General features: G+C 47.9%; 12 protein-coding genes across 12 annotated transcripts; 4 read left to right on the top strand and 8 right to left on the bottom strand.

The window, feature by feature from the left end:
- Window positions 1-104: 104 nt before the first annotated feature.
- V2V93DRAFT_376240 (uncharacterized protein) lies at window positions 105-1157 on the top strand. Its single transcript, XM_066911691.1, has 2 exons — window positions 105-272; window positions 342-1157. Exons 1-2 carry the CDS (start codon window positions 169-171, stop codon window positions 895-897), a joined length of 660 nt encoding a protein of 219 aa, XP_066763101.1. The 5' UTR covers window positions 105-168; the 3' UTR covers window positions 898-1157.
- V2V93DRAFT_376241 (uncharacterized protein) lies at window positions 935-2434 on the bottom strand. Its single transcript, XM_066911692.1, has one exon. It carries the CDS (start codon window positions 2085-2087, stop codon window positions 1221-1223), a length of 867 nt encoding a protein of 288 aa, XP_066763102.1. The 5' UTR covers window positions 2088-2434; the 3' UTR covers window positions 935-1220.
- A 62-nt stretch (window positions 2435-2496) lies between these two features.
- V2V93DRAFT_104337 (fungal-specific transcription factor domain-containing protein) lies at window positions 2497-5704 on the top strand. The gene is made up of 3 exons (XM_066906729.1): window positions 2497-2702; window positions 2765-2959; window positions 3049-5704. Exons 2-3 carry the CDS (start codon window positions 2842-2844, stop codon window positions 5526-5528), a joined length of 2598 nt encoding a protein of 865 aa, XP_066763103.1. The 5' UTR covers window positions 2497-2702; window positions 2765-2841; the 3' UTR covers window positions 5529-5704.
- Window positions 5705-6794: 1090 nt separating this feature from the next.
- Window positions 6795-8743, bottom strand: V2V93DRAFT_382901 (FAD binding domain-containing protein; the record flags this gene model as incomplete). Its single annotated transcript, XM_066912173.1, has 2 exons — window positions 6795-8497; window positions 8593-8743. 2 exons carry the CDS (start codon window positions 8741-8743, stop codon window positions 6795-6797), a joined length of 1854 nt encoding a protein of 617 aa, XP_066763104.1.
- A 252-nt stretch (window positions 8744-8995) lies between these two features.
- V2V93DRAFT_376246 (putative cytochrome P450 oxidoreductase) lies at window positions 8996-11374 on the bottom strand. Its single transcript, XM_066911693.1, has 4 exons — window positions 10871-11374; window positions 9910-10818; window positions 9803-9837; window positions 8996-9742 (listed from the first exon to the last, which is right to left on the bottom strand). Exons 1-4 carry the CDS (start codon window positions 11035-11037, stop codon window positions 9279-9281), a joined length of 1575 nt encoding a protein of 524 aa, XP_066763105.1. The 5' UTR covers window positions 11038-11374; the 3' UTR covers window positions 8996-9278.
- A 583-nt stretch (window positions 11375-11957) lies between these two features.
- On the bottom strand, window positions 11958-13036 carry V2V93DRAFT_361400 (oxidoreductase; the record flags this gene model as incomplete). Its single annotated transcript, XM_066908161.1, has 3 exons — window positions 11958-11989; window positions 12052-12409; window positions 12479-13036. The coding sequence occupies 3 exons, from the start codon at window positions 13034-13036 to the stop codon at window positions 11958-11960; spliced, it is 948 nt and encodes a 315-aa protein (XP_066763106.1).
- A 1032-nt stretch (window positions 13037-14068) lies between these two features.
- Window positions 14069-15758, bottom strand: V2V93DRAFT_329343 (major facilitator superfamily domain-containing protein; the record flags this gene model as incomplete). Its single annotated transcript, XM_066907622.1, has 4 exons — window positions 14069-15026; window positions 15088-15514; window positions 15569-15621; window positions 15685-15758. 4 exons carry the CDS (start codon window positions 15756-15758, stop codon window positions 14069-14071), a joined length of 1512 nt encoding a protein of 503 aa, XP_066763107.1.
- A 1043-nt stretch (window positions 15759-16801) lies between these two features.
- Window positions 16802-18130, bottom strand: V2V93DRAFT_104530 (mitochondrial carrier domain-containing protein). The gene is made up of 4 exons (XM_066906731.1): window positions 17964-18130; window positions 17746-17901; window positions 17639-17695; window positions 16802-17566 (listed from the first exon to the last, which is right to left on the bottom strand). Exons 1-4 carry the CDS (start codon window positions 18021-18023, stop codon window positions 16814-16816), a joined length of 1026 nt encoding a protein of 341 aa, XP_066763108.1. The 5' UTR covers window positions 18024-18130; the 3' UTR covers window positions 16802-16813.
- Window positions 18131-18592: 462 nt separating this feature from the next.
- Window positions 18593-20613, top strand: V2V93DRAFT_376254 (uncharacterized protein). The gene has a single exon (XM_066911694.1). It carries the CDS (start codon window positions 18868-18870, stop codon window positions 20509-20511), a length of 1644 nt encoding a protein of 547 aa, XP_066763109.1. The 5' UTR covers window positions 18593-18867; the 3' UTR covers window positions 20512-20613.
- V2V93DRAFT_376255 (flavoprotein) lies at window positions 20521-21857 on the bottom strand. The gene has a single exon (XM_066911695.1). The coding sequence runs from the start codon at window positions 21558-21560 to the stop codon at window positions 20703-20705; it is 858 nt and encodes a 285-aa protein (XP_066763110.1). The 5' UTR covers window positions 21561-21857; the 3' UTR covers window positions 20521-20702.
- A 92-nt stretch (window positions 21858-21949) lies between these two features.
- Window positions 21950-23708, top strand: V2V93DRAFT_376257 (rab-GTPase-TBC domain-containing protein). Its single transcript, XM_066911696.1, has 2 exons — window positions 21950-22159; window positions 22220-23708. Exons 1-2 carry the CDS (start codon window positions 21991-21993, stop codon window positions 23638-23640), a joined length of 1590 nt encoding a protein of 529 aa, XP_066763111.1. The 5' UTR covers window positions 21950-21990; the 3' UTR covers window positions 23641-23708.
- A 162-nt stretch (window positions 23709-23870) lies between these two features.
- Window positions 23871-26366, bottom strand: V2V93DRAFT_329426 (rab-GTPase-TBC domain-containing protein; the record flags this gene model as incomplete). Its single annotated transcript, XM_066907626.1, has 2 exons — window positions 23871-25524; window positions 25591-26366. 2 exons carry the CDS (start codon window positions 26364-26366, stop codon window positions 23871-23873), a joined length of 2430 nt encoding a protein of 809 aa, XP_066763112.1.
- Window positions 26367-26544: the final 178 nt, after the last annotated feature.

Genomic DNA, 26544 nt, shown 5'->3' on the forward strand with positions numbered 1-26544 from the left:
GGTCGGGATTTAGTGCGTCCGAAGTCTGGGGAAGCTTATGTCAGCGAAAGCCACTTTGATTACTGTTCGATCGCTCTTTATGATGGCGAGCCAATATAAAAGCACCCTGCTCCTCGCCCTCGCTATACTAAAACATAGACCACTATCAACTCATCATTTGTATCAATCATGCCTGAGCGTGCAGTTCAACTAATCATCCTTCCTCACCGTCCCGTCAAGTCTGAGGCCGAGATCGACGCCAACCTCGACGGCCCGATCAGCATCCTCCTCAGGTACGTCGTTTTTACTTATCCGCTCTGCCTCTAACTTTATACCTCCCGTACTTACTCTGCCTCATGTAGCGCTCCCGGTCTGATTGCGGCCTGGCAAGGCTTCAAGTTTGAGGAAAAGTACGTGCGCATCTACCTCCTGCTCTGGTCGTCCCTCGAAGACTCGCGGGCCTTCTTCACTTCGTCCAAGTATGACGAACTCAACACCACGATCCAGCCGGCGATGAACGGCCGCAAGATTGACTGGCAGCGCCATGCACTGCTCGACGTCTCTACTGTATCGGACGAGGCTCATTTCCGCTCCATCCTCTCCTCGCCCGCAATCGAGGTAGCATGGACAAAGGTTGTCGAGGGCAAGGTCCACGGCTACCTCGACACGTTCGCCAAGGCTGTCGCTCCAATTCTCGAGGCCGAGCCCGGCTGCGATGGCTTCTTTATCTCGTCGCAGATTGAGAACTTGCAGGACCAGATTCTGCTCATAAACTGGAAGTCCGTCGACGCGCACCACGTCGACTTTGAGAACAAGCAGGGATTCCGCGATTGCATCACTGCTCTCTTTGACTATTACGCTGTCTTTGTCGTACCCTGGCACATCGTCGGACTGAAAAAGATTTTTGGCGACTTTTGATCGGATGTTTTAGGTAGTCTTAATGGAAATATAGTGGCAGCTGAAAAAGTTTAGGTTGCATTAGAAAGAAGATACTTAACTGGTCAGAACCAAATAAACTGAGTCAATATGAAAGTAAAGTTTAAAGTTGATTGCGGCAAATTAAAATGAGTAGTACAGTTATAATGTAACTACGATATAAAATAGCATCATAAACAAAAAGTATGCGTAGAATCTGCCTGCTGCAAGGCATTTGCTACAAGCTTTTATTTGCATAATGCATTGATCTATACTATGGTAACATGTATGTATATATATATATATATATATATAAATGTAGATATTTACTCGTACCAGACTTTGTTAATCAGGGTGCCAATCTTGTCCATGTAGACCCGCATGTCGTCGCCATCCTGCAGCACGATCTTAGGGTTTCGCATGGCGCCGATACCGGGGCCGGTACCGGTCATGATGACAGTGCCGCGCTCGAGGGTTGTGCCCTGTGACAAGAAAGAGATAGTCTCGGCAATGCCAAAAATCATCTCCTTGGTGTTTGAATCCTGCACGACTTGGTCGTTGAGGATAGCCTGGATCTGGAGCTGGTGAGGATCGCCGATTGCTGCGGGCGAAAGCAAGACGGGGCCGAGCGGAGCCGAACCATCTAGGCCCTTGGAGAAGCACCACTGCGAGTTCTTAAATTGCTGCGCGCGCGCGCTAACATCGTTGCTCGCCGTGTAACCGAGGACATAGTCGAGGGCATTCTCCTTGGGAATGTCACGACCGCTCTTGGAGAGGATGACAACCATCTCAGCCTCGTAATCGGAAGTGCCGTCCTGCGCGATCTTGGGGATATTGATCTTGGCCGGGTAGGGTCCGTTGAGAGCCGTGCGGGGCTTGATGAAGAGCACTGGCTCGTTGGGGATTGGCATGCTGGCCTCTCGCGCATGATCCTTGTAGTTGAGACCAAGGCAGCGGATAATTGGGATCTCCTCAATTGCGATCGGAGAGAGCAATTGAGCGACAGTGAACTCCTTGTCGGTCACGACACCGTCAAAGATGCTACCAGTGACGAGCTTTGCAACGACGGTCTCACCCTTGTAGGTGCTGAGGCCGACATCGGGGTACTTCGCCGGGTCAATCTGACCGAGGTGCACCTGCGCGTCCTCGACGGCGATGAAGCGGATGAGATGGGACCAGTTGGGGGCAGACATTATAGAGATGTGAGAAATGAGAAATGAGAAATGAGGAAGTACGCAAGGAAAAGCGTAGAAGGCACAGCCCGCTTATTAAACAGGCTGTTATCCCAAAAGCTGAGGCGTAGTGCCCCTCAAAACTTTAGCCCCGGACGGACTAATTCTCAATGGAGCGCCTAGTCAACACGCACACCTACTCAATCGTCCGCAATCGCCTTATCATTTCCGCGATCTGCCTGGAGCTGTTCTAAGTATAATGACTAGGAGGTTGAGATAGATAATTGAGAATCTGGATCAGCGACTCTGGATCAGCGAATCAGGCGGCTCAGATATCAGGGATCAGGCGGCCGTGGGATTGGTGATAGGATGTGTCAGCATTTGCACTTGGTGTCACTTAAATAGTCACGTGCTGAGTGCGGGGGACCAGGGTGCGGGGTCGGGTGCGGGGAAAGTTGACCGCCGCGGGAGCCAGATATGACCTGCCGCAGACCCATCTTCCCGCGCGCGCGCCTTCGATTTTTTTCCTTCCTCGGCCACCTCTTCGCCTCGCATCTGCCGCTATAACCACTATCTATTAGCAATGTGGTTTGATGATGCCTTAAAATCCGACATCGCCTGCCATACCTGCCGCAAGTATGATTTTGTTTTGTCCTTAGGTTGATATCTCATCTTCTGCAAGCTAATCATCCGTCTAGGCGTAAAATCAAATGGTAATTGCTTTTTTGCAGCTCTTCCTACTTGCTAGTACTTTTACTCGCCCTTCTACTCGTATATGCTTACTGACCTTTTGCACCTCAGCGGCCGCGAGCTCCCCCAGTGCGGTGTCTGTCGCCAGACAAACCAGCCATGCGACTATCCTCCCGGTCCGATGAAGCCTGGCCCTAAAATAGGTATGCCCAATATTGATCTTGTTTCTTCATTTGTTGTGTGTGTGTGTGTGTGTGCGAAATGGCGCTGACTTGGCCTCTCTACTTTTCAGGCACCCTACAGCGCAGCCGCAAACGCCAACGTGAAGCCCAGCAAAGTAAGGTCGCGCCTGTCGAATCAATTGGCCCGCCTTCCGTATCGCCCAAGCAGCAGGTTACTACCCCTATTATTGCCGTGACGCCGGAGCAGGCGGAGAGCGAGCCGCCGGCGAAGCGGGTGGCAACTGACGAAGAAGCCGCCGCCGAAGTCCTCGTCGAGGCCTCGAAGCAGCGCCGCGACTCACAAAGCACAATATCTTATCTGTCTTACATTCTTCATCCGTCTCATGAGGCTTCGACGCCGCCAGATACTGACAAGGACAAGGAGAGCGGATCGCCGGCGTCGTCGAAAGAGTCGGTTGAGAATCAGCAGCCGCTTATGATCGCCAGAGCGTGTTACGCGCTCAGAGTCACACCCGATGATCTGCGGCGGTTAGTACAAATCTACTTTGAGAACATGGTCTCGATATCTCTGATCCGAGAGCCCAGCTTTGAGGACAAAATTAGTAAGATTTCATCGCCTGCTCAAGTTCATGCATTACTAGCTTCTATGCTTGCCTTTGCGGCGCGATTCTGTGGCCCGGATGAAAATGTCGAGCCAAAGTCGCTCTCGCGGTATACGCCGGCTATGTTTCTCTCTCTCGCTACAAAGTTTATCGACGAGGCGCTGCAAGAATGCGGCGACGAGCCTCCGCCTCTGGCGCTGCTGCAGGCACATATTATTAGCACGCATGTTATGCTCTCGCAGGGGGTGCGTGGCAAAGCCTGGCGTGCTATGGGTGCCTGTGTGCGTCTTGCCTACGAGCTAAATCTGCATCTTATTGATGCCACTCCGGTCGAAGGGTCTCAGCAAGCCCCTTTGCGATGGATCGATGACGAAGAGAAACGTCGTGCATGGTGGGCGGTCTGGGAGATGGATGTCTTTGCAAGCACGATTCGTCGCTGTCCGACCGCGGTCGATTGGTCTCAGATGGAAACCTTACTACCGGTCGAGGACAAATATTGGTACGAAGGAACGCCGACTGGCAGCTGCTTATTCGAGCCGGACTTGATTTTGCGCTGCAAGTTGCTGCAAGAGAGCGGGAACCAGTCTCCCAAGGCGTGGTTTATAGTAATCAACTCGCTGATGAAGCAAGCACAGATGATCTCCAAACCCAGAGCGATCATGAATTTAGGCAGTGGGTTTCCCTCAGAAGAGAACGTTGCGCAAAACTTGTCTGTATCGCAATGGTCAAATTCAAATTTTGCTGGCGCAGTGAGTGCGGCGACCAATAATGTTTCTATCGCAGAATTCAAGCAGAAGCGGCTAGAGGCTAAGAAAGCTTTGCAAGAAAATGGGGATCGCTTGGAGATGCTCTCCAACTCGGTGCGATGTTTTTCGATTGCCTTGCCATCACATCTGCGATATCGCAGCCAGTATCTAAGCTTTGATGCGCGCGAACCCGGCCAGATTTTTAGTTTGCGGCAGCAACACTGTGGAATCCACAATATCTACGTCATGACGCAGCTGGCCAAGCTGATGATTCACCATTATGACGTGTTTGGATCGGCAGCGCGCGCGGCGGCGACGTTTAATCGTTTCAGCAACAAGATGAGAGTAGGTGTCAAGCGGGAGGATGACCTCTCGCTGTCACTTTATCTCGAAGCAGCCGACAATATCTTATCAATCACGCGACGCAGTCATGAGGACCATATCAAGTATATCAATCCCTTTTTGGCGTCAACGATCTGGCTGGCATCGGCAGTCGAGCTTGTGCACAAGGAATTCGGCCCGTCTGGCACGAACCGAAACCTTATCAAGAGCAAGTTTGAAGTCCTCTACCAGACTTACAAGAAGTGTGTCGGATTTTGGGGAATCCAGACTGCGCTTCAGCATAATCTTGAACTTCTCGAAGAAGAGTTGGAACGATATCGCAAGATGATTGAGGAGCAGCTCAAGTCGAAGCCCAGGAATGGACTGAAAAAGACCAAGAAAGAGAGCCCTTCGACAGAGACGCAGGACGAGACATGGACACAAGAAAGCAGGCAGAAAGATCTGCAGCTAGCCCCGCCGGACGATACTGGCGCGGTGCCGAATGTGGCAGCCACAAGCGCGCTGTATGAGGCCGCGAGTGCCATCTCGTCCGCAGAGCGCCCTGATTCAGAAGACAGGAAGCCCACCATGCTGCCGCCATTGCTGTCGCCCGAGATGTTTTTGGAAAGCTTCTCGCCCAGCTTGTCTGCCTTGGACTTTTTGCGTACCTCGCTGCGCAACTCACCGTGCGCAACGCCATCAGCTAGTCTTAATACGGGTACGAACGGTGTGTCGGAGCACTCGACATCGTCTGCAGTTACGTCGCCTGAGCTCAAAATGTTTGGCGAGTCACTGCAGCAGTCTTTGGGAGGCGGTGCAGATTCATTACCGCCGATGGCATTTGGGTTGCATATGGATGGTAGTAGTTTGGAGCTTGCTAGTTATCTTGATGAGCTATTGAGCGGCAGTGTCATATACTGACAGTAAACTATTATTTCTTTGTCTCTCTAGTTTTTTTTTTTTTTTTTTTTTTTTTTTTGTCGGGAACTTGCTTGAACTATCTGGAATAGCGGGAGTTGACATGATGAATTTATTTTTGTTGATATATTTGTTTGCCCTTTTTTGTCGTCTTTTTGTTAATTGGTTGCTGCTGGTAGCAAGATGAAATGTATAGTATGTTAAGTGTAGCCTACTGTACTATATGTTAATGGTGTAAATATTGAAGATCCGCGTTAAGCTAAATCAGCTTGTCAACATAAATAACGATTGAATCAACATTCTGCGCTAAAGAGTTCAAAAACATATATTCATTTTTTAGGTAAGGCAATGCAAAGCGATAATTCGAGGCAAAAGAGTTTTTATTCTTTCATGCAATAGTAGAATTAATGTCAGAAACTGAATTATTGTAATTTTTTCCAATAATTTCTACTCTTTTGTCGTAAAAAAAACCGGCTAGAAAAGATTAACTAAGTTATTTGTACAGATTACTGAGAACGGATGATAATCGAACAACTAATTCCTTTATATTCTAAGCACTCTCAATTGTTACATTCACTTATCATGTTGTTCTTATATCTAATATTTATATAACTATAATATTTTATGAATTGTGTGTTGAGGTCCGTTCTATAATGTATATACTTATGTTAATCGAAGATATTCACACTTGTCTTGTTTTTTTTTTGACTTTTTGTTTTGGTCTCCTTTTTTTAATATTTTGAACAACTTATCGGTATTAAATCTTGCTGCATCTGTGCTGAGTGTTTTATTTTCCGGGTTTTTAACTCTCGTAAATTCTTATCCTAATTCTAGCTTCTAAGCTACTACAGCTTCCACCGGATTAGCTAATCTATTATCCAAACTTATCCCAGATGAATTTATAAATTTCTCTAAAAGCAGATTTTTTATATCCCTCGAAACCAGAAAATTTGCAAACTGAATTCTTTCCATTTCCATCGGCTTGTTTCAAACACGAGTAGAGAAAGAGGAAAAATATAGATGGTCAAATATGTACTCTGAACTTCCGATCTGAATTGGTCCGCAATCAAAACCTTGTTTATTTAATTTTTTTAATTTTAATTTTTTAATTTTATCATTTTTTTCTCGCCATCCATTGTTCGTATGGGCAGATGTATCTTGTACGTTTCTCCTGTCAAAAGTATTCTACCATATTGCAAAACACTGATGATTCAAAGATGGATTAATTACATTACAAAATACAAAAAAACTTTAGCCTCAACAATCTCTTCATTTAGCAAAACCCAAAACCGAGTTGAGCACCTCCTTAAGCTTTGCCTCGCACGCGTCAACGCCTCCGATCACACTCGGCGTACGCCAGGCAACATACCTATCAGGTCGAACTAGGATGCAGCCATCCTCATCGATACCATTCAGTCTGTCCCACTCAAAGTACGGGTCCTCCCAGTCCTGGCGGAAGCCAATGCTGTAGGCCTTGATTGGCACCGAGAGCTTTGCGGCGGCCTGCTTCCAGGCCTCGCCGCCGATACCGGTGAAGAGAGTAAATTGTCCATGTCCGGCAAGATCGATGGTCGACATTGGCTTGCTGGGAATGGCAGTGTTGAGCCAGACGTGCGGCAGGCGCGAGCCAGGGTAGGTCGAAGGCTCGTAGTAGAGAACCGGGTCCTCGGCGGCTTTGCCGGTGTATTTAAACGGCGCAGGCTCGTCGGCCGAGTAGATGGCAGTGGACTCATAATGCTGGTTCATCTCCGCGCCGAGACCGTGGAACTCGTGCGAGGACTGGCTGATGGCCTTTCGCAGCTGCTCGCGGCGAAGCTTGCCCTCAGGAGTCGCGGACGAGAGCTCGGCCATCACCTTCTTGCGCTCGTCGAGACTGGTGATGGAGGTTCCGAGAGCCTCCCAAATTTTAAAGTGATCGCGGAAGCCGTCGTTAGCGCGAGTTATGATTTGCCGGCCGACAGGCTGGCGCTCGGTCGAGTAGGTCTCGAGGATCGAAGGGTCGGCCAGGCCCTGTCGCACGTACGCGATCTTCCACGCCAGGTTGAAGGCATCCTGGATGCAGGTGTTTGAGCCGAGGCCGTTCATGGGCGGGTGGCGGTGGACGGCATCACCGAGACAAAAGATGTTTTGGCCGGACGAATACTGTGTGGCAACGATCTCGTTGATATACCATTTAGAGACGTTGATAATCTCGGCCGGCGTGTCGTCGCCGATAAAGTCGCGCACCCGTGAGAGGTACTCTTCGTTTGAGGGGTTGACTTTTTGCGGGTCGACGGTGCGATCGGGAAAGAGAATGAACATCCACTCCTTCCAGGGCTTGATCATGCGCACGATTCCCATCCAGCCAAAGTAAGGGTGGTCTTTCTCGGGCTGCATAACCCAATGCAAGTTACCGGTGCGGTACTGGACCAGGTGCGAGAGGTCGGCCTTGACGAGCACGTTGATAGCGAGGCCCTGCTGCGGCTTGGCGTCGAGAGGGAAGTCGAGCTGGCGGACGACGACACTGCGGGCACCATCGGCGCCAAACAGGTACTTGGTCTTGATATCGAATACCGTCTTTGAGATGTCGTCCTGGACGGTGGCAGTGATCTCACCCGTGGCGTCGTCCTCAGTGAACGAGAGCAGCGAGGTGTTAAACCGCGTATAAAATCCGTTCTGGGTAGCATGGCGCACGAGCACAGGCTCGAGCAGGGTCTGCGGTAGGTCGACAGGCGCGCAGGGACTTGCCGTCTCGTACTCGCCCTTGCGCTTGGGATCGTTACCCCACGAGTAGATGCGCGCGTACTCCTCGCCAGCCATCGAGTGACACCAGCGTGTGTGGATCATAAACTCCTCACCTTTGCAGGAGAGGTCATAGAGTTCTTCATCGACGCCGACATCGCGTAGTGCGTCGAGAGCGGCCATGTTTGTGATATGAGCCCGCGGTGTGTTAGCGGTGCCGGGCGCGGTGGAGATCATGAGGCCCTTGATGCCTGCCAATGTTTGTTAGCTTCTATTGTTTTTCTTTCTTTTTTTTTTTCTATTTCTTTCTCTTTTCATTTTTAAAGTCTGATCAGGTTCAACACACCATAAGAAGTGAGAAAGCAGGCCAGGGCGGCTCCTGCGGGGCCTGCGCCTACGACGAGAAACTCTGTCTCGATCGTCGAGACGGGCTCTAAGTTGACGGCGCGGGGCTCGCCGTTGAGGGGCAGCGACGATGGTAGAGTAGCAGGGGCCATTAGAGAGAAAAGTGAGAGGAGATGAGTGAGAAGATAGAGAAGAGGAATAAAAACCGGCAGACTCGAGAGGTAATAAAAGGCCGGGTATTGACTCTCAGTTTTGGCGGGGCGGTGAATCTCCCAGCAGTCGCTCCGCCAAAATTGTACCGAGCAGCGCGACTGATGCGGGTGCCGGTGGCCGGCAGCTCGGCCGCGCATCAGCTGATTCACTGGCCTAGGATTGGCTGAACCTCTGAGATTACAGAAAATGCGTTCAAAATGCAAGATAATACTTGTTGGTCATAATATGAATTTTCTAACTACTTTTGAAAACCGTCCCCGCATTACAGATGTCTACAGGTGCTTTCGTGTTTCGCTATCCGAAAGACGCCGCCGAAGGTGCGGCTGCCTGCTTCCCCACGCGCACAAACTCTTTGTTCAAGCAGCTTTCTATTTGGCTAATAGAGTCTTCTACCCTACGCCACCAATCATACAGACAATCAAAACAGGGATTATATTTTTAAAGCTAATGACTAATATCTGACTCCTTTCAGCACTACTCCCATTGACTCATAAAGCTCTGCGCATGGCTCCACTCCCTGCGAATACTGTCCAAGTGCGCCTGACTGCGCGGCGTCATCCGCACCTGATACGGCAATGGACACAGCAGAATCGCAGAGTTGTATCCATCATTGTCGAGCGGCTTCACCTGGCCGGTGACGGGGTCGATGGGCTCGGCAATGTCGAACGCCCACAGCAACTTGGCGACAATACGCCACATGCTTCGCTCAGCGAGATGCATGCCTGGGCACATGCGGCGACCACCGCCGTAGCCGTAATGGTCCCGATTCTCGTAATCAGGGCTGACTGCGTACTCATGGGCAAGCTTTGGGTGGTTAAGAAATCGGTCGGGGTTGAATTTGTTGTGGTCAGGATACATCTTTTCATTTTGATGCATTGCCCACACGCCAATAAAAATGATTGATCCTTTGGGGATAAACATTCCTTCGTACTCGTCGTCTATATATATACTTGTCAGCTGTTATAATCTTCCAATCAGAAAATGCAAAAACTACTCACCCTGATTGTTCATGTGAGGAAGACCAAGTGAGGCACTAAAAACAAAATAAAAAATAAAAGTCAATTTGATTTACATGACTGATAAGTTAATCAGAAGGAGGACATACGTGGGTCGCCATCTCATTCCCTCCTTGACAATGCAGTTAACATAAGGCAAATCATCAAAATCCGAAAACATGGGCGCTCGCTCAGAGCCGCAGACGGCATCGATCTCGGCTTGCGCCTTCTTTCGCACGTCAGGGTTCTTTGCCAGCGCAAGCACCAAAGTCAGGATCTGGTTGGCGGTCGTATCAGCGCCAGCCTCGAGCAACTCGCCAAACAAGTTATTGAAGGCATGCTCCGACATGGGGAATCCCTTCTCGCCATACTCGTCAAGCTTATCGTCAATGAAACTGTCACGACGAATACCCTTTGCGCGTCTCGCGTCAACTCGGGCGCGCGCCTGGTCCCACATGGCGTCCATTTCTTTGCGGCAACGGCTTGCACGCTTCTTCCAGTGACCAGGAAGATACTTTAGGATAGGGAATTCGTCTATGGGCGGGTTGGCTCCGGGCTCTTGAGTCTCAAGCCAGAGGGCCATGAGGTCGTAAAAGTCCTTGTACCAGAACGAGTCGAGCGAAGTGACGCGCTGACCCCAGATAATGCTGCTGGCAACGGAGACTGTGTAGAGTCTTGCGTAATCAAACATCTTAGATGGATCATTGAGCAAGTTGTTCATGAGGATCACGGCCTCGGCCTCCTGCACGCGAAAGTGCTTCTCATCCAGGATCTTGGGGTTAAGGTTTCGTGTGACAACCGCACGCTTCTCGCGCCAGGACGGTGTGGGGCACTCGAGCGTGAGATGGTCGCCATGTGTGACGTAGTTGGTGACGTAGTTAAAGGGCCGCTCTGAGTAGATGCTGCCTTTCTTGTCAAGCAGACGGTTGATGGCCTTTCTGTCGCAGAGGACAATCATATTTGTGGGTCCGACGGTGAGTGAAAAGATTGGGCCATACTCATCAGACCATTCTTTGAATCTGCACCGTTGTTAGAGACTGTATGTACCAAAACGAGAGATAATATACGCACTTTCTTCCGAGGCCAGTGGTAGGGATTTGCAGCGCGTTACCTAGTAGGGGAACAGTAGGGGGTCCGGGGGGCATGCGAGGGTGGCGCCGGCCGATGCGCATGATCTTGAAGATGCCTAGCGCCGCCACTGCCAGCAATACAAGAACGGGCAAGGAGAATAAGGCCATTTTGCAGCAAGCAAAGAGAAGAAGGAAGAGAAATCACTTGTTCCGGCGGAAAACGAGACAGCTCTGCGGACGCCGGGGAGACCGGGATTTATAGACTGTCCGGGTTATATAATCGATTGAGGATTTGTGGAGACGCACAAGCGCCGGCTAAACTATAAAGTGACCCCGCGCCAGCCCCGCACAGAGGCATATATCACTTACTAAGATCGCCCTTTCCGGTGGCGATAAGCGAGGTGATGCTGTTTATTACCATCAATGCTACATTTGGACCTATCACCAACCATAGCCTTTTTGAACAACCCATTGTCTAATAGAGTGGCTCAGTGTCTGGGAAAGGGTGGGCAGGAGAGGGGTTGGCTGCTGAAAGTACCGACGCTGATTACCCCGAACATTGTGCATTTCTTTTATCTTGTTTAGTTTTAGTTTTTTTAGGTTTGCGCTGATTCGCTGGATTATGCAAACTTGATATGCTGAAAACCAGCATAACGACTTATTCTTTGAATTCAATTATGCATCGGTTTTTATTCTGTGTGTGTTTTGGAACATAACTCTATTATCAGAAATATATTCTTACTACTTGCTATTTCTTGCTATTCTCTACTATTCCCCATTTTCCAGTCTCTTTTTCCATACCGCACTCGATAATTACTCCGAACCCTATTCTGTCACCGGGGCTTTATGCAACTGTCAGCCGTTCTGTATGCGGCTGCATAATGTCATTGCAACTGGTGGGCATTTGCATTATTTACTGTGTACTCTACTTTTTTCAATGTCAATAATTGGATCTTATTACAAAGCTATTTTATTCAGATATCTCGGTTTTTGACAATTATGGAAATTTAAAAAAAAGAAAAAAAAAAAAAAAAAAAAAACACCTCCCTCATGACAACGACAAAACATATTAACCAACTAAAAAGACACTACAAAAGAAAAGTCTCTGGAAGATCAGGTCCTAGATTAATAAAAAGTTAGTGAGTTCGTTTTGTTTTCTACTTTGTCGAGAATGCTACTCACCCCAGACATGCAGACCATCAGGCGAGGCAGCGACTCTGTTCGTCTTTGTAGTTTCATTGACCAAATCACCATCAACATAGTGCTCGAGAATGAACTTTGAAGAATCAAACCAGTAGTCAAAAATTTGCGATCCCATAATATGTCTGCCTACTCCCCAGCAGTTCTCGTAGCCCTTGTGGCGCAGCCAGTCGTGTCCGAGCACCTGCGTGTCAAAATCATGGCACTCGAACGACGAGTGGTGAACGTGCGAGACTGGTCCCTCAAAGAAGAAAAACGAGTGATGGTCGACGTAGGTAGAGCCGCGATCGAGGTGAAGGAATGCGACAATGTTCTGGCCGGTCGAGGGGTCAAAGTTGATCTAGAAAGGTGCAAAGTTGGCATGACGCACTACAAAGTGCAAATGAAAAAGTAAGAAAGAAGTACATACATCAGATGGAACAAGGGAGAAGCGGGAAGTGTAGAATTCATAGGTCTTTGCAAAGTTAGTGACACACATGCCGAAATGGCCAAGCTTGTGAACAGGAGCCGGCGCCTTCTCAAAGCGCTGGAACTTGTTGACGTCGCGGTGCTTGTGCATGGGGAAGTTGAAGTCGCGCTCGGGGAACTCAGTGACTTGGCGCATCGTCTGGCCGTACACGAGATGCATCGGAAATCCGTCGACGGGATCATTGAAGGTCACGCACTTTCCACCACCTGGCGCATCTGTAAGCTCATAAATTGGAGTAGCGTTGGGCAAGGTCGCGGCGGCAAGAACGAGGTCTTCCTCGGACTCGACCGCGAAAGCGGCACCACCGAACGCGTCCTCGTCGCCGGCGGTCAGAACGTAGACGAAGGGCTCAGGGCCATAGCCGCGATAGTAGATTGACTTGCCAACAACTTTCTCCTTTTGGAAGCCAAAATCAGCCAGGAACTGGACCTGCTTGTCAAAGTTCTTGTGCGTATAGTAGACGTGAGCGATGTGGTTGAGCTGGATCTTGGCTGACATTGAGGAGAGATGACAGATGATATGAGAAGAGAAGGAGAGTAGCTAATAGATATGGCTGAGAGACAAGAATAGAGAACAGATACAGCAGAAAAAGAGGAGAGAAGGCAGAAGAAATATGGCAAATCCAAGGCCGAGCAGCCGAAGCCACGAAAGCTAGCAATCTGATCGCTTCTCGGAGCATCTTCCCCGCACCGGACTGTCTCGCGCGGACTGCCCTGCCGATGACTAATCCGTGACTACTCAATCCATGTTCGTCTATTCTCAGTATATTGCTTACAATATCTTACAGTATCTTTGCATATCTTGTGCTAACTTATGCAAGATATTGTACGAGATTGCTTGCAAGAGCTATTATATATTTCTCAGTCCAGAACTCTGGTATCAATTTGACCACCTCTGATAATTATTAATCTTTCTCTCCTCTCTTCCTCTCCTCTCCTCTCTTCTCCTCCTCTACTCTTCATCATTCGTCATTTAGAGTCCAGCTCTCGCGTAAAATGCTTCATTCACATGCTACGCATATATCTTCAACTAGCCCGCTCGGAATAATTTCTGCTTCTTGGGCTCTTCCTCTAGGGTCCAAGCTCAGCCTCACTCAGCGCGGCTACTCGGCTACTCTACTCTTTTCAACAGTCGGTAGACAATAGACGTCGACTAGGCTAGGCTACCTTGGAAATGCACACAACGATCTTGGATAGGTCGCAAGGAGCAATCTTTGTTAGATCACGAGAAGCCCGCAGAATTTACTTTTACCGCAATTGTCGTTTTTGAAGTTGTTAGAGGCAAATTGTTCGAATTGTCTCTCAAGCGGCAAAAAGGAGAAAACATCAACAGCAAAGTAGTGATGATTAAAACCGCTTCTTCATCGATGCTCTTGTCACCAGATATTCACAATACTAAAATCCCTGCCTTGGTTCACTCGTCATTGTTTATCATTGAAGGCTCTGATTATCTACCCAACGCCGCTGTTCATGCGGCTTCCATCTTGTAGATGGCGTAGTATTTAAATATATTTGATGAAGAATAAACAGTTCAAGCAGAAGCATGGATTTCAGTAACGACATGATCCGGCACCTTCTTCTCCGACTCTAGCACTTCAGCAGACTCGGCATCACTATCGCGAACCTCGGCCGTCTTGCGACTTACAAGGTTCAGCTCTTGCTCAGTCATCTCATCATAATCAGATTGAGCGACGGCGAGACCGTAAGCGTTGATGACTGCTCCCTTTATCCGTTCCTCTCGCTTACACATGTATCCAAATAGACAAACAAAAATAGCAAGCAGGCCGATTATTCCCGCAATGACCTTGTATCCACCTTTATAGTTTGGCGCCTGAACGGCCGGATAAACGACAATTGACCACCAGAATCCGATGATCATGTTTACCGAATTTCCCATACCGACAAGGACTCCTCGTGACATTGGATCATCTTGAAATGCCTCAGATGACCAGGTCAGCATAAGTGGAAATCCCGCGTATCCAATAAATCCGATCAGGAATCCAAACATTTTAGCCGCAAACGACACCGGCCAAATAGCAAGAATCACGCAGCCCGTAAATTGGAGCACAATCACAAATGCCCAGCATGGCCAGCGTTTGCCAATTGTGTCCGAGATACTTCCAAGTACGTATCCCATCACGAGCGCAAGTGCGTATCCTCCGGTAGGAATCACATTAATTTGCTGAACAGAGTAAATCTTCAGGTACTTCAACCAAAGATTAAAGTAATTGAAGTACATCGACAGCAACGCAAAGTTATACAATGGCAAAAAGACATACGGACGCCAAGTCTTGAACATTGCAAAAAATTTCTTTCTTGTAATCTTCTCGGGCGCCTTACGACCTGCGCGGAGCATTCGGATATTTGCAACTTGTAGTTCTCTCGAGTTGAGGTAGATTGCGTGGCACTGGTTAGGGTAATCTGGCAATGCAATGAATCCGTAGCATGCAATCGGAACCGATACAATCCCATCAATAATAAATAGCCATCTTTTTTTTTTCTCATTAGCCCACAATAAGAATATAAAAAAAAAAGAAATAACCAACTTACCTCCATCCCTGAAGACCTCCGAGTCCGTCCATGGAAGTATATACCCCAGCTTGAATATATCCCGAAAACATATTCGCCAGCGGCTGTGCCATATAAAACAATGAGTATCGCTTTCCTAGTTCTTCTGGCGTATACCAGCTTCCGATAATATGACTGAAACTAGGAAAAATCGAAGCCTCTAGTAATCCCATCAACAATCTGACGACGTAAATAGTCTTTGCCGATTGACATGCCGCCGTAGTCATAGTCACAATACTCCATACAATCTCAATTGCTGGAATAACAATAGATGGACGTATGCGATTAATTAGAATTTGAGAAGGAACCGAGCCAAGAAAATAGCCGACCGAATAAAATGTCGAAAACAAATTCAACTCATTGCCATATAGTGACAGATCTTCTTTCATTCCTGACACGTACGCATTGTCTTATTATTCAAAATTAGCTCTCAGCCTTATCTGGGGCAAATAATAAAACATACTGATGTTTGTCGAATCAAGAGTCTTGATCAAATAAGACAGCACAATATATAGCCTGCCACGAATATTAGCCATATTCTCAACTTGGTTTACTAATATAAAAAAAACATTCACATACAGCAAGAACGCATCAATCTTCAACAAGAAACTTCTCTCCTCGCCATGTTTACCAAACGAATCCCACACGCGCATCAGCACACGCTCGCTAATAGAACGCTCACGTTTCCGCGCATCTTCTGGTAATTCCAGCACCGGAGGCGGACGGCCGTCGTCGCCATTACCAGGAACAATTTGTTGAAGCCTAAAGATTCCGAATGCCATTTCTTTTCTCTTTTCTCCTAAGAATTCCAAAAGCCAAAAGAAAACTAGGTATGAGAAAAAACCTTAGTGCCACACAACAATGCAATAAAGTAAGCGACAGGATTAAGAGCTGATATATTCTCTAGTTCAAGCTGTCAGGAGCGGATAACTGCCGACAGAGAACAGGGGCAGAAGGTACGAAGTGACATAACTAGTGGTTATCAGCGTCGAGAAAATAAACGAGGTACTGAGGTTTTGCAGTAGGAAAGGTACAGGCCGGACGATGCAGATTGGTTGGCGGGGTTGTCTGTTCTAGAGCAGTTTGCTGTGCATACTGAAACCGGTGCGGTGCAAAGTAGATCGTCCATTGATCTATGCTGTATTATAGCTGCACAGCTTGAACTGTAATCAATCATTAATTGCGTAAAAATGTATCTATGAATTTAATCGGGAGACTCTTAAATAAAGATTAATATCCGGTTGCAAAAGAAACGAAAGATAAATGAGATGAACAGAATCAGATATCATGCAGGGCAGAGTGTATATGTCAAACTCGAGTACCAGCCGATAAGCATATTATCGATGAACTAACAACTCGATAAGAGTAGCCAAGACAGATACCGTAACCATAATTTATACAGCACATTTTCTTTTTTTTACCAATATCTACATAAGCATATTTAATGAGGCAACTACAAAATAAATTTAGCCGAGCTGGCCCCAGAGATGAGGTGCCTTTGTCTTTGGCGGGCAGTACCTTATCGGGTGTTCATGATAATAAAGCAAGACAATAAGGTGCAGGATAATCTACTGATAGCAGAAACCAGTCAAGGATCATCATGCTATAGTACATGTACTTGTAATCTTCTGCCCAGCTTTGCTTTTTTGCTTTTCTTTGTTAGCTGTCTGCATCTATTATATTGAAAGACATCAAGAGACTAGACAGCTTATCCCCACGTCTTTTTCAGATACTCGTAAGTTAAAAAGATGATTGCACTACTCGGCGCACTCCGGACGACAGTCATGCCGCACCCGCGATAAAATACCGCCACTCCACCAGCACTATACATGCGTCTAGCAACGGTCCAAAATCCACTCTGCTGCCGGTGCTGTCTCGAATCAGATCCTAACGAGAGGACGGCGTCGGTTTGCATCCGAGATTTGACGCTATCGGCTGGGAACAACGAAATGTTGTAAGCGATCCCGGCCACCGCACCAGCAAACATGGACTCGGTCATTGTATTCCCTGCATCACCGATACCTCCTCCTCCTCCGCTATCGCTATTAGGAGTAGCGATAACTGAACTTGCTCGACGTTGACGCAATATCGCGCCAATGTACTCGTATGTGCCGAACCAGGCCGCGCCGCCACCTGTCTCTCTAAAGAAAGTACCCAGTTGACCACGCCAAAAACCAGAGATTCCATGATCTCTATATACCTGAACTATCAGCGCGCGTGCTCCAGCTGGTGTAGACATAGATGACGATGCTGACGGCGACGACGATCGTGTAGCAGAATCATAAAGGCGCAGATTTTGCACTTGCATTTGGCATTTTATAAGTTCAACCGGGGTAAGTATAAAAGAGGTAAACGAGCCACTTATAGCGCCGCAGACGAGTAAGGCCGGCATTGGTAGGTCGCTGGATGCGGGAACATATGGGTAGACTAGAGACCGAGCCGTCTTTTGCGCGAGACGATACTGGGATGGTTTTCTTCTGTTAGCTGTCTGATTGATTGGATTATAAAATGAAACGAAAATAATAAATCATACGCTGAAGAATAGGGACGAGTTTTCAGCCGCGGCCCCAATCAATGGTGAAGAGATGCCCTGCGCTGTCAGTTAGAATCATTTATTTATGTAGAATTAACAAAACATACCCTGAAAAACCCATAAACACCTTCCTTCCGCCATGTCTGCTTAAAACAGTCAAGCGGGCCGCGGAATTTCAAAGGCAACTCATCAGGTTGCGATTGAAGCCGAACTTTGACAGTGTCGAATGGATACTCGAAGAGTTTTCCTGCAATACCTGCAGTCTGCAGGTGAATCGACTGTTAATCGTGGTCTTATTAATAAGAGAAATAAAAAAATGACATACCGAACCGAACGTTATCTCTTTGATGGAGTCGATAGTGGTGGCCGAGACAGAGTCCGCCATCTACCCAACAAGATGAAGACAAGAAGAAAAAAAAAAGACTGAAAGAAATAATATTATGGCATTTTGCTCACGACAGGAAAACAAGCAGATCAAATACAGCAATCAATAACAAAGAGTCTAGAATTGGAGAAAAGACAGTTGATTGACATAGTTTGAGCACAGGACAAGTGCTTTTTGAGCTGTTTGCTTTTCGGCGTCGGGAAGCTTGGAACTTGATGTCTTTTGACTCTCGTTTTCCCCTTTCATCTCTAATTCAAGAGAGTTTAACTGGAAATTTGACAGCTGGGAGCCTAGATCTTTGCAAAGAAAAACTGAGTTTGTTTATTTGTGTGTTCATTCTTGTTTGGAATTGCCGAGCTTTAAAATGCTATACTTTTGCGTTGAAGCAAATAATTCAATCCATGACTGTAAAATTGTACTAAATAGTTGAAGTCTTCCTATTATAATTCTATTCATTGTTGTCTACTTCTTACTGCTTATTTATCTGTTAAATGTCATAGCTGTAAAATACATTCAAGAATATGAGATGACGTAAGCCTAACCACCTCTTCATGCAACACATATTCCATCCACGAACCACTCTTTTCTTCAAATACAGCAATTTACTTTTCTGTTCTCATCTCCAAGCTCTCTCTAACGACTCTCATATCTAGGAGTTTAGGTCATCTACTCGTACTTCTGTTGACCTGATCTTCATCGCTTTAATTACAGAGATCGCGGGGAAATGCGGGGACGCCGGAGCCGATAGGCTGCCGAGGGCCGATTATATCTGCCCCGAAGTGTCTTCTTTTTCCTTTCAGAGTCCTCATTCTCTATTTCTATTCTTTTTCATCTTTAAGCAGTAATGACTATCTACCGCTCGCACACAGCAGATATCCCCCTCTTCCATGGCTCGCTGCCCGAGCTCCTTCTTTCCTCTCCCTACCACACCTATCGTGGTCATCGCCCGCTCATGACTGATGCAGCCACTGGCAAGACACTGACAATCGCAGACCACTTCCGCCTTGTGCGTGCTCTCTGCGTACTTCTCAAGCAGCTCTACGGCGTGCAACGCGGCACCGTTGTCGGTCTCCTCATCCCCAATGACCTCTACCTTGGCGCACTCCACCACGCCATCCTCTGGGCCGGCGGCGTCATTAGCCCGGTAAACTCGGCATACTTGCATGATGACTTTACAGAGCAGATGCGGACGGCGCATGCCGGCGTCGTCATCGCTATGGACGGACAATGGCTCAACGTCGTGCACGAGTGTCGCGCGGATCTGGGATCAAATTGCAAGATCGTGTCGTTTAATGACCTAATTCAGCAAGCCGTGTCCGATATCGACGTCGGCAACGGGCCTGGGGGCGATCCGCTTCCTCTCGACAGACCGTCTCGCGACACGTTGGCCTATCTCTGCTTCTCTTCAGGCACAACCGGAAAATTCAAGGGCGTCATGACGTCGCATTACAATCTTGCCAATAACATCCTGCAATCAATCGCTCATTCGCAAAACACGTTTACGCAATTCGGCATCTACGCCGGGTTTCTACCCCAGACGCACGTCTACGGCCTGCAGACACACATTTTCATAACTCCTTACCTCGGCGCGCAGCTCATCATCATGCCGCGCTTTAACCTTGAAGAATTCCTCGCTGCAGCCGAAAAATATCATATTTCGCACGTTAACCTGGTACCGCCGATTATGGTTCTGCTCGCAAAATCCCCCGTCGTGGACAAGTACCCCAACGCGGCCACGCACCTGCAAGTGCTCATCAGCGGCGCGGCACCGCTTAGCGAGTCGCTGGCGGCGGCTGTGGCAAAAAGACTGGGCGAAGGCACAATCTGCGTCTGTCAGGGCTACGGTATGACTGAAACCAGTCCGGTCACGCATGCGATGCCGACAAATCGTCCCGATTGCAAGATCGGAACGATCGGAACCCTCGTGCCCAATATCGAGGCGCGCCTGGTAGATCCGGAAAAGCTTACAGATGTGCCGGTCGGCGAGGCTGGCGAGCTGATCGTGCGAGGACCAAATGTCATGATGGGATACCTTGAGAACGAGACTGCCACGCGTGAGACGCTTATAGGCGACGGTTGGATGCGCACAGGAGATATCGCAATGATTGACAAGGACGGATACTACACGATCGTCGACCGCGCCAAGGAGATGATAAAGTCCAAGGGATTCCAAGTTGCACCTGCCGAACTCGAAGCATTACTCCTGCGTCATCCAGACGTGGCTGATGCAGCAGTTATAGGCCACTGGTCCGAGTCCGAAGCAACCGAGCGTCCCCGCGCATTCGTCGTAATGCCTCGCGGGGGTAGTGCACAGGAAGTACATCGCTGGGTTGACGCACAGGTGGCAAAGCACAAGCGTTTGTATGGTGGTATTGTCGTTCTTGGCGAGATCCCCAAGAGCCCGTCGGGAAAGATTCTGCGTCGACTATTGCGCGAGCGTAAAGGTGATGTGGCGACCGAGTATAAGAGTGTGAGCGCGAAGTTGTAGATTAAATAGCGGCTCCATGAAATTAAGCAATGATTTATTTCCTCATCAAACACCAAACCTAAGATTAAGGAGTAGTAAGTACACCCGCAAACCTATACATGTATCACAAATATAATATATAAAAACTCCACAGAAAGAACAAATTGAAAAAAAAAAATTAAAAAAATAAAAAAAATAAAAAATAACACCCTTTAACCAGCCGTATGAGACTCCTTAAACATTCCACTTTCACTAGCACTACTCTCGGCCTCAAGCTCATCCTCAAATCTGATATGCCCCGTCAGATCAGCAGTCACCGGCTGATGTCTAACCTTCTCATGAGTCAGACCCGAACTATCAACAGCCGGCATCTCATTCTTGCGAGGAAACGAATTCGGCTTGAATCGAGCGGCTACAATCTCAACTATGTCAGACCATTCTCGCATACCGCCCATCCCAATATCGCCACACGCCAGCACTTTCTCGACCGGTTTAAGAACTTCAATCCATTCCATTTCCTCGGCGATGATGCGAAAATGGCGTTTTGTCACTGGATTAGTGTACATGTATGTATTCATAGCTGGAGCAAGTAATATTGGCACAGCGGGGTTCCATGCCCGTACTATAGAAGTAAGCAAGTTATCACAGAGTCCGCCGGCGATTTTGGCCAGAGTATTGGCAGACAACGGTGCAACAAGGAGCAAGTGCGCCCAGCGACGGAGTTCAATGTGCACAATCGGATCCGAGCGATCACTCCAGTGTTTCCACTCGTCAGAGTCCCTCCATACTTTGATAGCCGCCGGTAGAGGCTTATCTGCTGCGGGGAGAAATCGTTCAGCTGAAGAAGTCACGACAATTTGGATTGAGATCCGCGAGGGTTCGTAGATGCGGTATAGTTTCTCGACAATCAAAGGTATTTTTATTGAAGCCACTGAGCCAGAAGCTGCGAGTAAGAGGTGGAATTTGCCGTCATTCAGAGGAAGTAAGGGGTGCGGCGATGATGTCTTTTGTGAGGTCTCTTTGGACGGTGAGGGAGGCGTTGGCAGGTTATCTGCGAAAGCGACCGACATGATGCCGCTATTATGATGAATGTGATGATTATGAAGATATGTCTGCGCTGATGACCGTCTCTGATATTCTTACTCGGATGTGTTCGGTAAAGGAATAGGACTGTTCAGAAGTAACGGTGAAATAGAGTAACACTCTTGCGACTCGCGATTGATAACGATAATACTTTTCTTTGTTGGTTTGTGACGTAGTTAAAACGACTCTGCACGACTATCAAACAGCCGCGCTCTTCGAAATATCAAAAACTGCAAATAAACAAGTACTTTCCTGAATAGCTTCTAAAGTGCGGAGTGCATCCTCTTCACTCTGCCCGAAACCCAAGCTTCTTGCCGTTGCGCTAACGTAACTTTGACTGACGTCATTGACCGCGTTTATTGCGGGTACTCGGCCACATCGTGAAATAAGAACAAAGACTAAGAGTACAGCTTGACGATGGACCCGCCACTGCTCGTGGCAGAGTTATCAGGTACGCACATTAAGGAAGAGCACACCAAAGAGTCTGCTGTGCGGGCTGCTGTTGTCTCTGGGGACCGGTCTGCGTTGGTGAGGTTGGCGAGAAGTAAAGGCGGTCTCTTATCTGACGACTTGCGCATACTTGCCTGTGAGTAGCTGTTTTCCTGATAACTCACAAAAGACAATCGCTGATAGAAAGAATATTAAGGGCCGATTCTACTGGAATGCGATGCTGACGCGTTCGTGGATCCGGATTGGGAGTCATTGCTGCCCGAGCACTCTGAAGAGCACCAAGTTCGTCTCGATACCGACCGTGCATTCAACTTTTATCCCACCGGAGCCTCAGGTGAGCTGCTGAAAGCAGACAGACAAGCATTGTATGAGTTGATTGTGCACGTTCTTCGTCTACATCCATCATTGGCATACTTTCAGGGCCTACATGATATTGCACAGGTACTTCTTCTCGTCCTTGGTCGGCGTCGCGCCGTACCTGTTCTCGAGCATCTGGCTCTTACACGACTTCGTGACTTTATGATGCCGGATCTGGAGTCCTCAGTGGACCATCTACGATTAATTCCTCCGCTTCTTGCACAAGTTGACGAGCCTCTCGCCACCTTACTGTCTAAGATCCGGCCACATCACGCGCTTGCCGCAGTGATCACTCTCTTTGCTCATGTAATAGAATCGTACCCCGATATCAGTCTTATCTTTGATTTTTTCTTTGCATCAGATAGTATGGCTATGCCTATATATTTGTACGCTGTCATAGTCATCGCTCGTCGGGATGAGCTGTTTGAATTTGACGGTGAGGACGCACAAATGCTCGAAGCAATCTTGTCGAGATTTCCGACGCCGCTGCCGATTGCTATCGCCGATGCCACTTCAAGAGCTTTGGCGTTATATCGACAGTATCCACCTAGTTCGCTACTGCCTCAATGGAGGCATATTCCCCGGTACTCTGTCTTAAAGACGCTCGAGATAGAGGAAACAGTCAATCACAATATGAACAACAACAGCAGAAAACAGTACACAGTTAGTCGACGCCGCCGCTCATCTCGCTCATCAGCAGCCGCAGAAAAAGAATTCGACTATATCGAACTCGAAGAAGTTCGCCAACCAGCAGACTACACCCACCTCGATTCGCTTCTCGCTCAACAAATTGCCGACAGCACTGCGCGGGCAAAGCGTCTTCGCGCAAGAGAAGCTCGAGAAAGGAAACTTCGCGCCGCCAGACTAGAGCGCGAAAGACGGAGTGCGACGCGCAAACTTGCCGCTTTACCAGGCGTCGCTTTACGTAAAGCGTTCCGGATCCGAGATATTGATGATGATTTCAATAATGCTATTGATGCTGATGACGCTGATGATATCAAGACTGACAAATTAGACGGTAGTATGGTTGTTTTAGAAAACCCATCGTCCAATTCTTCAGCTCTTCGAAAACAGCCGATTGCTGGCTCTGCACATGTGAATGGCACAGCTAATTTCCGCGGCTTACGAAGATTCAAATTCGATAATATTAAAACGTTCATGGGCTGGTCATCGTCGTCTACAATCGCTGCTATCAGCTTGTCTATATGTTTTGGATTTATAAGTTGGTGGGTTGCTTGGTTTTTGCGTCGAGATTACTAGATTCATTTATCTATTTTATTTTATTTTTCTTTGTAAAATAACTAAGTTCCTTTGGTATTATATATAAACCTGTAACAGACAAAAGACGCACACATATAACAAAACAAAACAAAATCACCATATAAACTGAAAACTCCAAGTATCTCATCTGCTACAAAATTCAGATTCATCACCAGTTCAAAGCATATTTCTACTCTGCGCCAACCAAAGAGAGAAAAAAAAATAAGAGACTACATTTCTAAAGCCGGTCGTGGCTCAGGAACATCAATCTCCAAACCCTCCAACACATCTGCTCCATCATCCTCTTCCTCTTCTTCTTCCCGCTTTTGCTGCTGTTGCTGCTGTTTGAGCAGGATTTGCTGCTGCACATGCAAACTCTCGCCCTGTGCAGCGGCAGCCCGCATCGCCATCGCGTCTTCTCTTGCCTGCTGCTCTCTAGCTTGTCTTTCCATATCATCAATACGCCGTTTAACTTCACCAGCCACACGCACACTATCAGAAACCAAACTATCAAACAATTCCCGCAGCGTGCCCTTCTGTCTAATCGCACCTTTAGCAGGCATCAACCGTATCGAGTCTGAAAAATCATGCGCGAAAAACCGCTCTAATGCTTCGTCTGCTAATACCACCATGCGAAACGTCGGTAGCGTGATATGAAGCGGATGATTAGGATCTAGCGCGGCGTTAGATTTATCAGATGGTGTATCAATTAATTGCGTAGGTAAATCATCCGGAGTAGCGTATTCGAACGCGCGCTGAATAAACGCCGAGACAGAGGAAAGGTAGTCATATTGCGGCGGCGTTGGTGTTGATGACGAGGTGATCGAGCTATTTGAGCTTTGCAGATCAGCCTGAGCTTCAGGAGAAGGCGACACAACTGCTTCGTGAGGGTCGGACAGAATTCTCGGAGTAAGATTTCGCGTAATAAACAGCAGTCCCTCAGACATCTGTAATATCCCTTCCCGATCGACCTTGCCATCCCCATCTTCGTCGTACAGCTCAAAAAAGTACGCCATCGACGTCATTATGTCTTCTTGCTTCACCGCCGCCAAACCGGTCACGACATCCTGCAACGACAACCCACCTCGCAACTCAGTATCCCAGCGATGGAATAGCCTTGAAAGAAAGTCATGTCGTTCAACAGCCCACGTCGCGATTCCCTGCATGAAAATCTGAAATGTTTCGATATCCATCAACGTCTTTGTTGGACCAAGACCAAGACGTGATGACTGCAGCGCCTGGAAAAATCGATCATATACGTTTGACAAGTCTACCGTGACCAGTTTGCCCGTGTTATGCAGATTACGCAATTGTGTGCGCTTAGCAAAGTTCTCGATTCCATCCAGCACATTAGACTTGTGTTTTCGTCGCTGCTCGGAAATGATATCTTCTGTAATCACTGAAAATTCGCGGAATGCAACTACCATTAACTCTTGGAATTTTGTCACCTCACGCAGCTTATCGTTTTGCGAGGTCGGATGCGCGGAGTCTCCTAACCGAGTAAAATAATCCTTTAATATTGAAATGAAAGAGCCGTCGTCATTAACGTCCAGTAGCTCTTCGCCATTAATTCGCAAAATTGCAAGACCAATCTGGAAAAGCACTTTGGGACCTTCGAGGAAAAAAACGTCTAGAATGCGGAATGCAAAAGTCAATGGCATGGAATTGACGTATAGTGATAAAAACCACGGTAGCGAGACAACAGATAGCTGAATGTCGGACTTTACGAGGTGTTCCCAAAGGATTGGCATTGTTTTCTCGACAAGAGCTTCAAATACGCGCTGATCGAGTAGCGTGCCGTACATTGTTTGCGAGTAGTATCCCGGCACAAGTTGGTCACAGAGTATCGAGAGACACCAAAACGCCTGCTCTTCGCTCATGTAGCTGTTTGTGATTCACCGTCAGTCTCAACCGATCTTTCATATATAAAAAAAAAGGACGTATACATACATGAGTAAAGCTGCAACGACTATATTCATAGCCTGACAGTATCCTACTGATTCATTTCTCCAACTGTACACTGTCAACACTCTTCTAAGCCGCTCAATACCTTCTTCTGATTGATAAGCTGGGTACTCCGGCAGCGAGCGATTAAGATCCTTCTCGATCTCCTCGATAGCCAAAGATGTCCGTCCTGCGTATTCCTTTTGCAAATCAGCATACAAATTTGGATTTGTCAGTCGTAAAAACATTGATCCGCTCGTGAGTTCCCAAATCTCGCCTCGTAGCACATTCGGCAGCCCGACACGGATCAGTTTCTGGAACGTCGGCAGGCGAACAACAGTCAGGTTGCGGCCGTGATCGCGCATGTATTCTGCCCATAGCCGTAGCTTGGACTTGTCGCGTAGCTTCCGCGCATCACCGGGATACTTGAAAAGCTGACCGAGTCCACCTGGAGGTGGCTCCCGAGAATTGTTGTGCTGTTTTGCCGGGTCGGCGAGCATGTACTCTGAATACAAGGTCGGCAGGAAATCACGCAATAGACGCATTCGCTGCATATTTGCCCGTAGATTCGCTTTTAACCGTCCACAAAAATCCTCAATTTGCGATCTGAGACCGACAAATTGGAGATTAAACTTGTGGCCATGCATGGTTTCAATGTAGAGGGCAAAGAGATAGGTCTTGGACGCGAGACGCTCGACACGCTTCATGGCGACGAGCGGGATCGCGAAAGAGCACGCACGAGGCTCAAGCGACTCAAACGCTAGAAACGATTGTGAAAGCATGAGCTTTCCAGCAAAGAAGATGGACGATGACGCGTCAAGAGAGAGCTCGATCGAAATGGCAGCTTCGAGCACCGCGTCCGGCGGTAGACGGAAGTTCTGCTGAAAGACCTCATCGCGCGACGGCCGCGGCTCAGAGGCTCGCGGTGCATCAAAAAGCGTTAGCGATGCCGCCTTACTG

Source organism: Kockiozyma suomiensis, assembly GCF_038497685.1.
Source record: "Kockiozyma suomiensis strain NRRL Y-17356 unplaced genomic scaffold V2V93scaffold_19, whole genome shotgun sequence".
Taxonomy (NCBI): domain Eukaryota; kingdom Fungi; phylum Ascomycota; class Lipomycetes; order Lipomycetales; family Lipomycetaceae; genus Kockiozyma; species Kockiozyma suomiensis.

Coding starts and splice junctions, on each gene's coding strand:
- V2V93DRAFT_376240 (XM_066911691.1), top strand. CDS start 169: ATGCCTGAGCGTGCAGTTCAACTAATCATCCTTCCTCACCGTCCCGTC. Junction 273..341: donor CCGATCAGCATCCTCCTCAG/GTACGTCGTTTT, acceptor TGCCTCATGTAG/CGCTCCCGGTCTGATTGCGG.
- V2V93DRAFT_376241 (XM_066911692.1), bottom strand. CDS start 2,087: ATGTCTGCCCCCAACTGGTCCCATCTCATCCGCTTCATCGCCGTCGAG.
- V2V93DRAFT_104337 (XM_066906729.1), top strand. CDS start 2,842: ATGCTTACTGACCTTTTGCACCTCAGCGGCCGCGAGCTCCCCCAGTGC. Junction 2,960..3,048: donor GAAGCCTGGCCCTAAAATAG/GTATGCCCAATA, acceptor TCTACTTTTCAG/GCACCCTACAGCGCAGCCGC.
- V2V93DRAFT_376246 (XM_066911693.1), bottom strand. CDS start 11,037: ATGGCCTTATTCTCCTTGCCCGTTCTTGTATTGCTGGCAGTGGCGGCG. Junction 10,819..10,870: donor ACCACTGGCCTCGGAAGAAA/GTGCGTATATTA, acceptor ACAACGGTGCAG/ATTCAAAGAATGGTCTGATG. Junction 9,838..9,909: donor GGAATGAGATGGCGACCCAC/GTATGTCCTCCT, acceptor TTTTGTTTTTAG/TGCCTCACTTGGTCTTCCTC.
- V2V93DRAFT_104530 (XM_066906731.1), bottom strand. CDS start 18,023: ATGGCGGACTCTGTCTCGGCCACCACTATCGACTCCATCAAAGAGATA. Junction 17,902..17,963: donor AAGAGATAACGTTCGGTTCG/GTATGTCATTTT, acceptor ATTCACCTGCAG/ACTGCAGGTATTGCAGGAAA. Junction 17,567..17,638: donor ACTCGTCCCTATTCTTCAGC/GTATGATTTATT, acceptor AAACCATCCCAG/TATCGTCTCGCGCAAAAGAC.
- V2V93DRAFT_376254 (XM_066911694.1), top strand. CDS start 18,868: ATGACTATCTACCGCTCGCACACAGCAGATATCCCCCTCTTCCATGGC.
- V2V93DRAFT_376255 (XM_066911695.1), bottom strand. CDS start 21,560: ATGTCGGTCGCTTTCGCAGATAACCTGCCAACGCCTCCCTCACCGTCC.
- V2V93DRAFT_376257 (XM_066911696.1), top strand. CDS start 21,991: ATGGACCCGCCACTGCTCGTGGCAGAGTTATCAGGTACGCACATTAAG. Junction 22,160..22,219: donor CGACTTGCGCATACTTGCCT/GTGAGTAGCTGT, acceptor AAGAATATTAAG/GGCCGATTCTACTGGAATGC.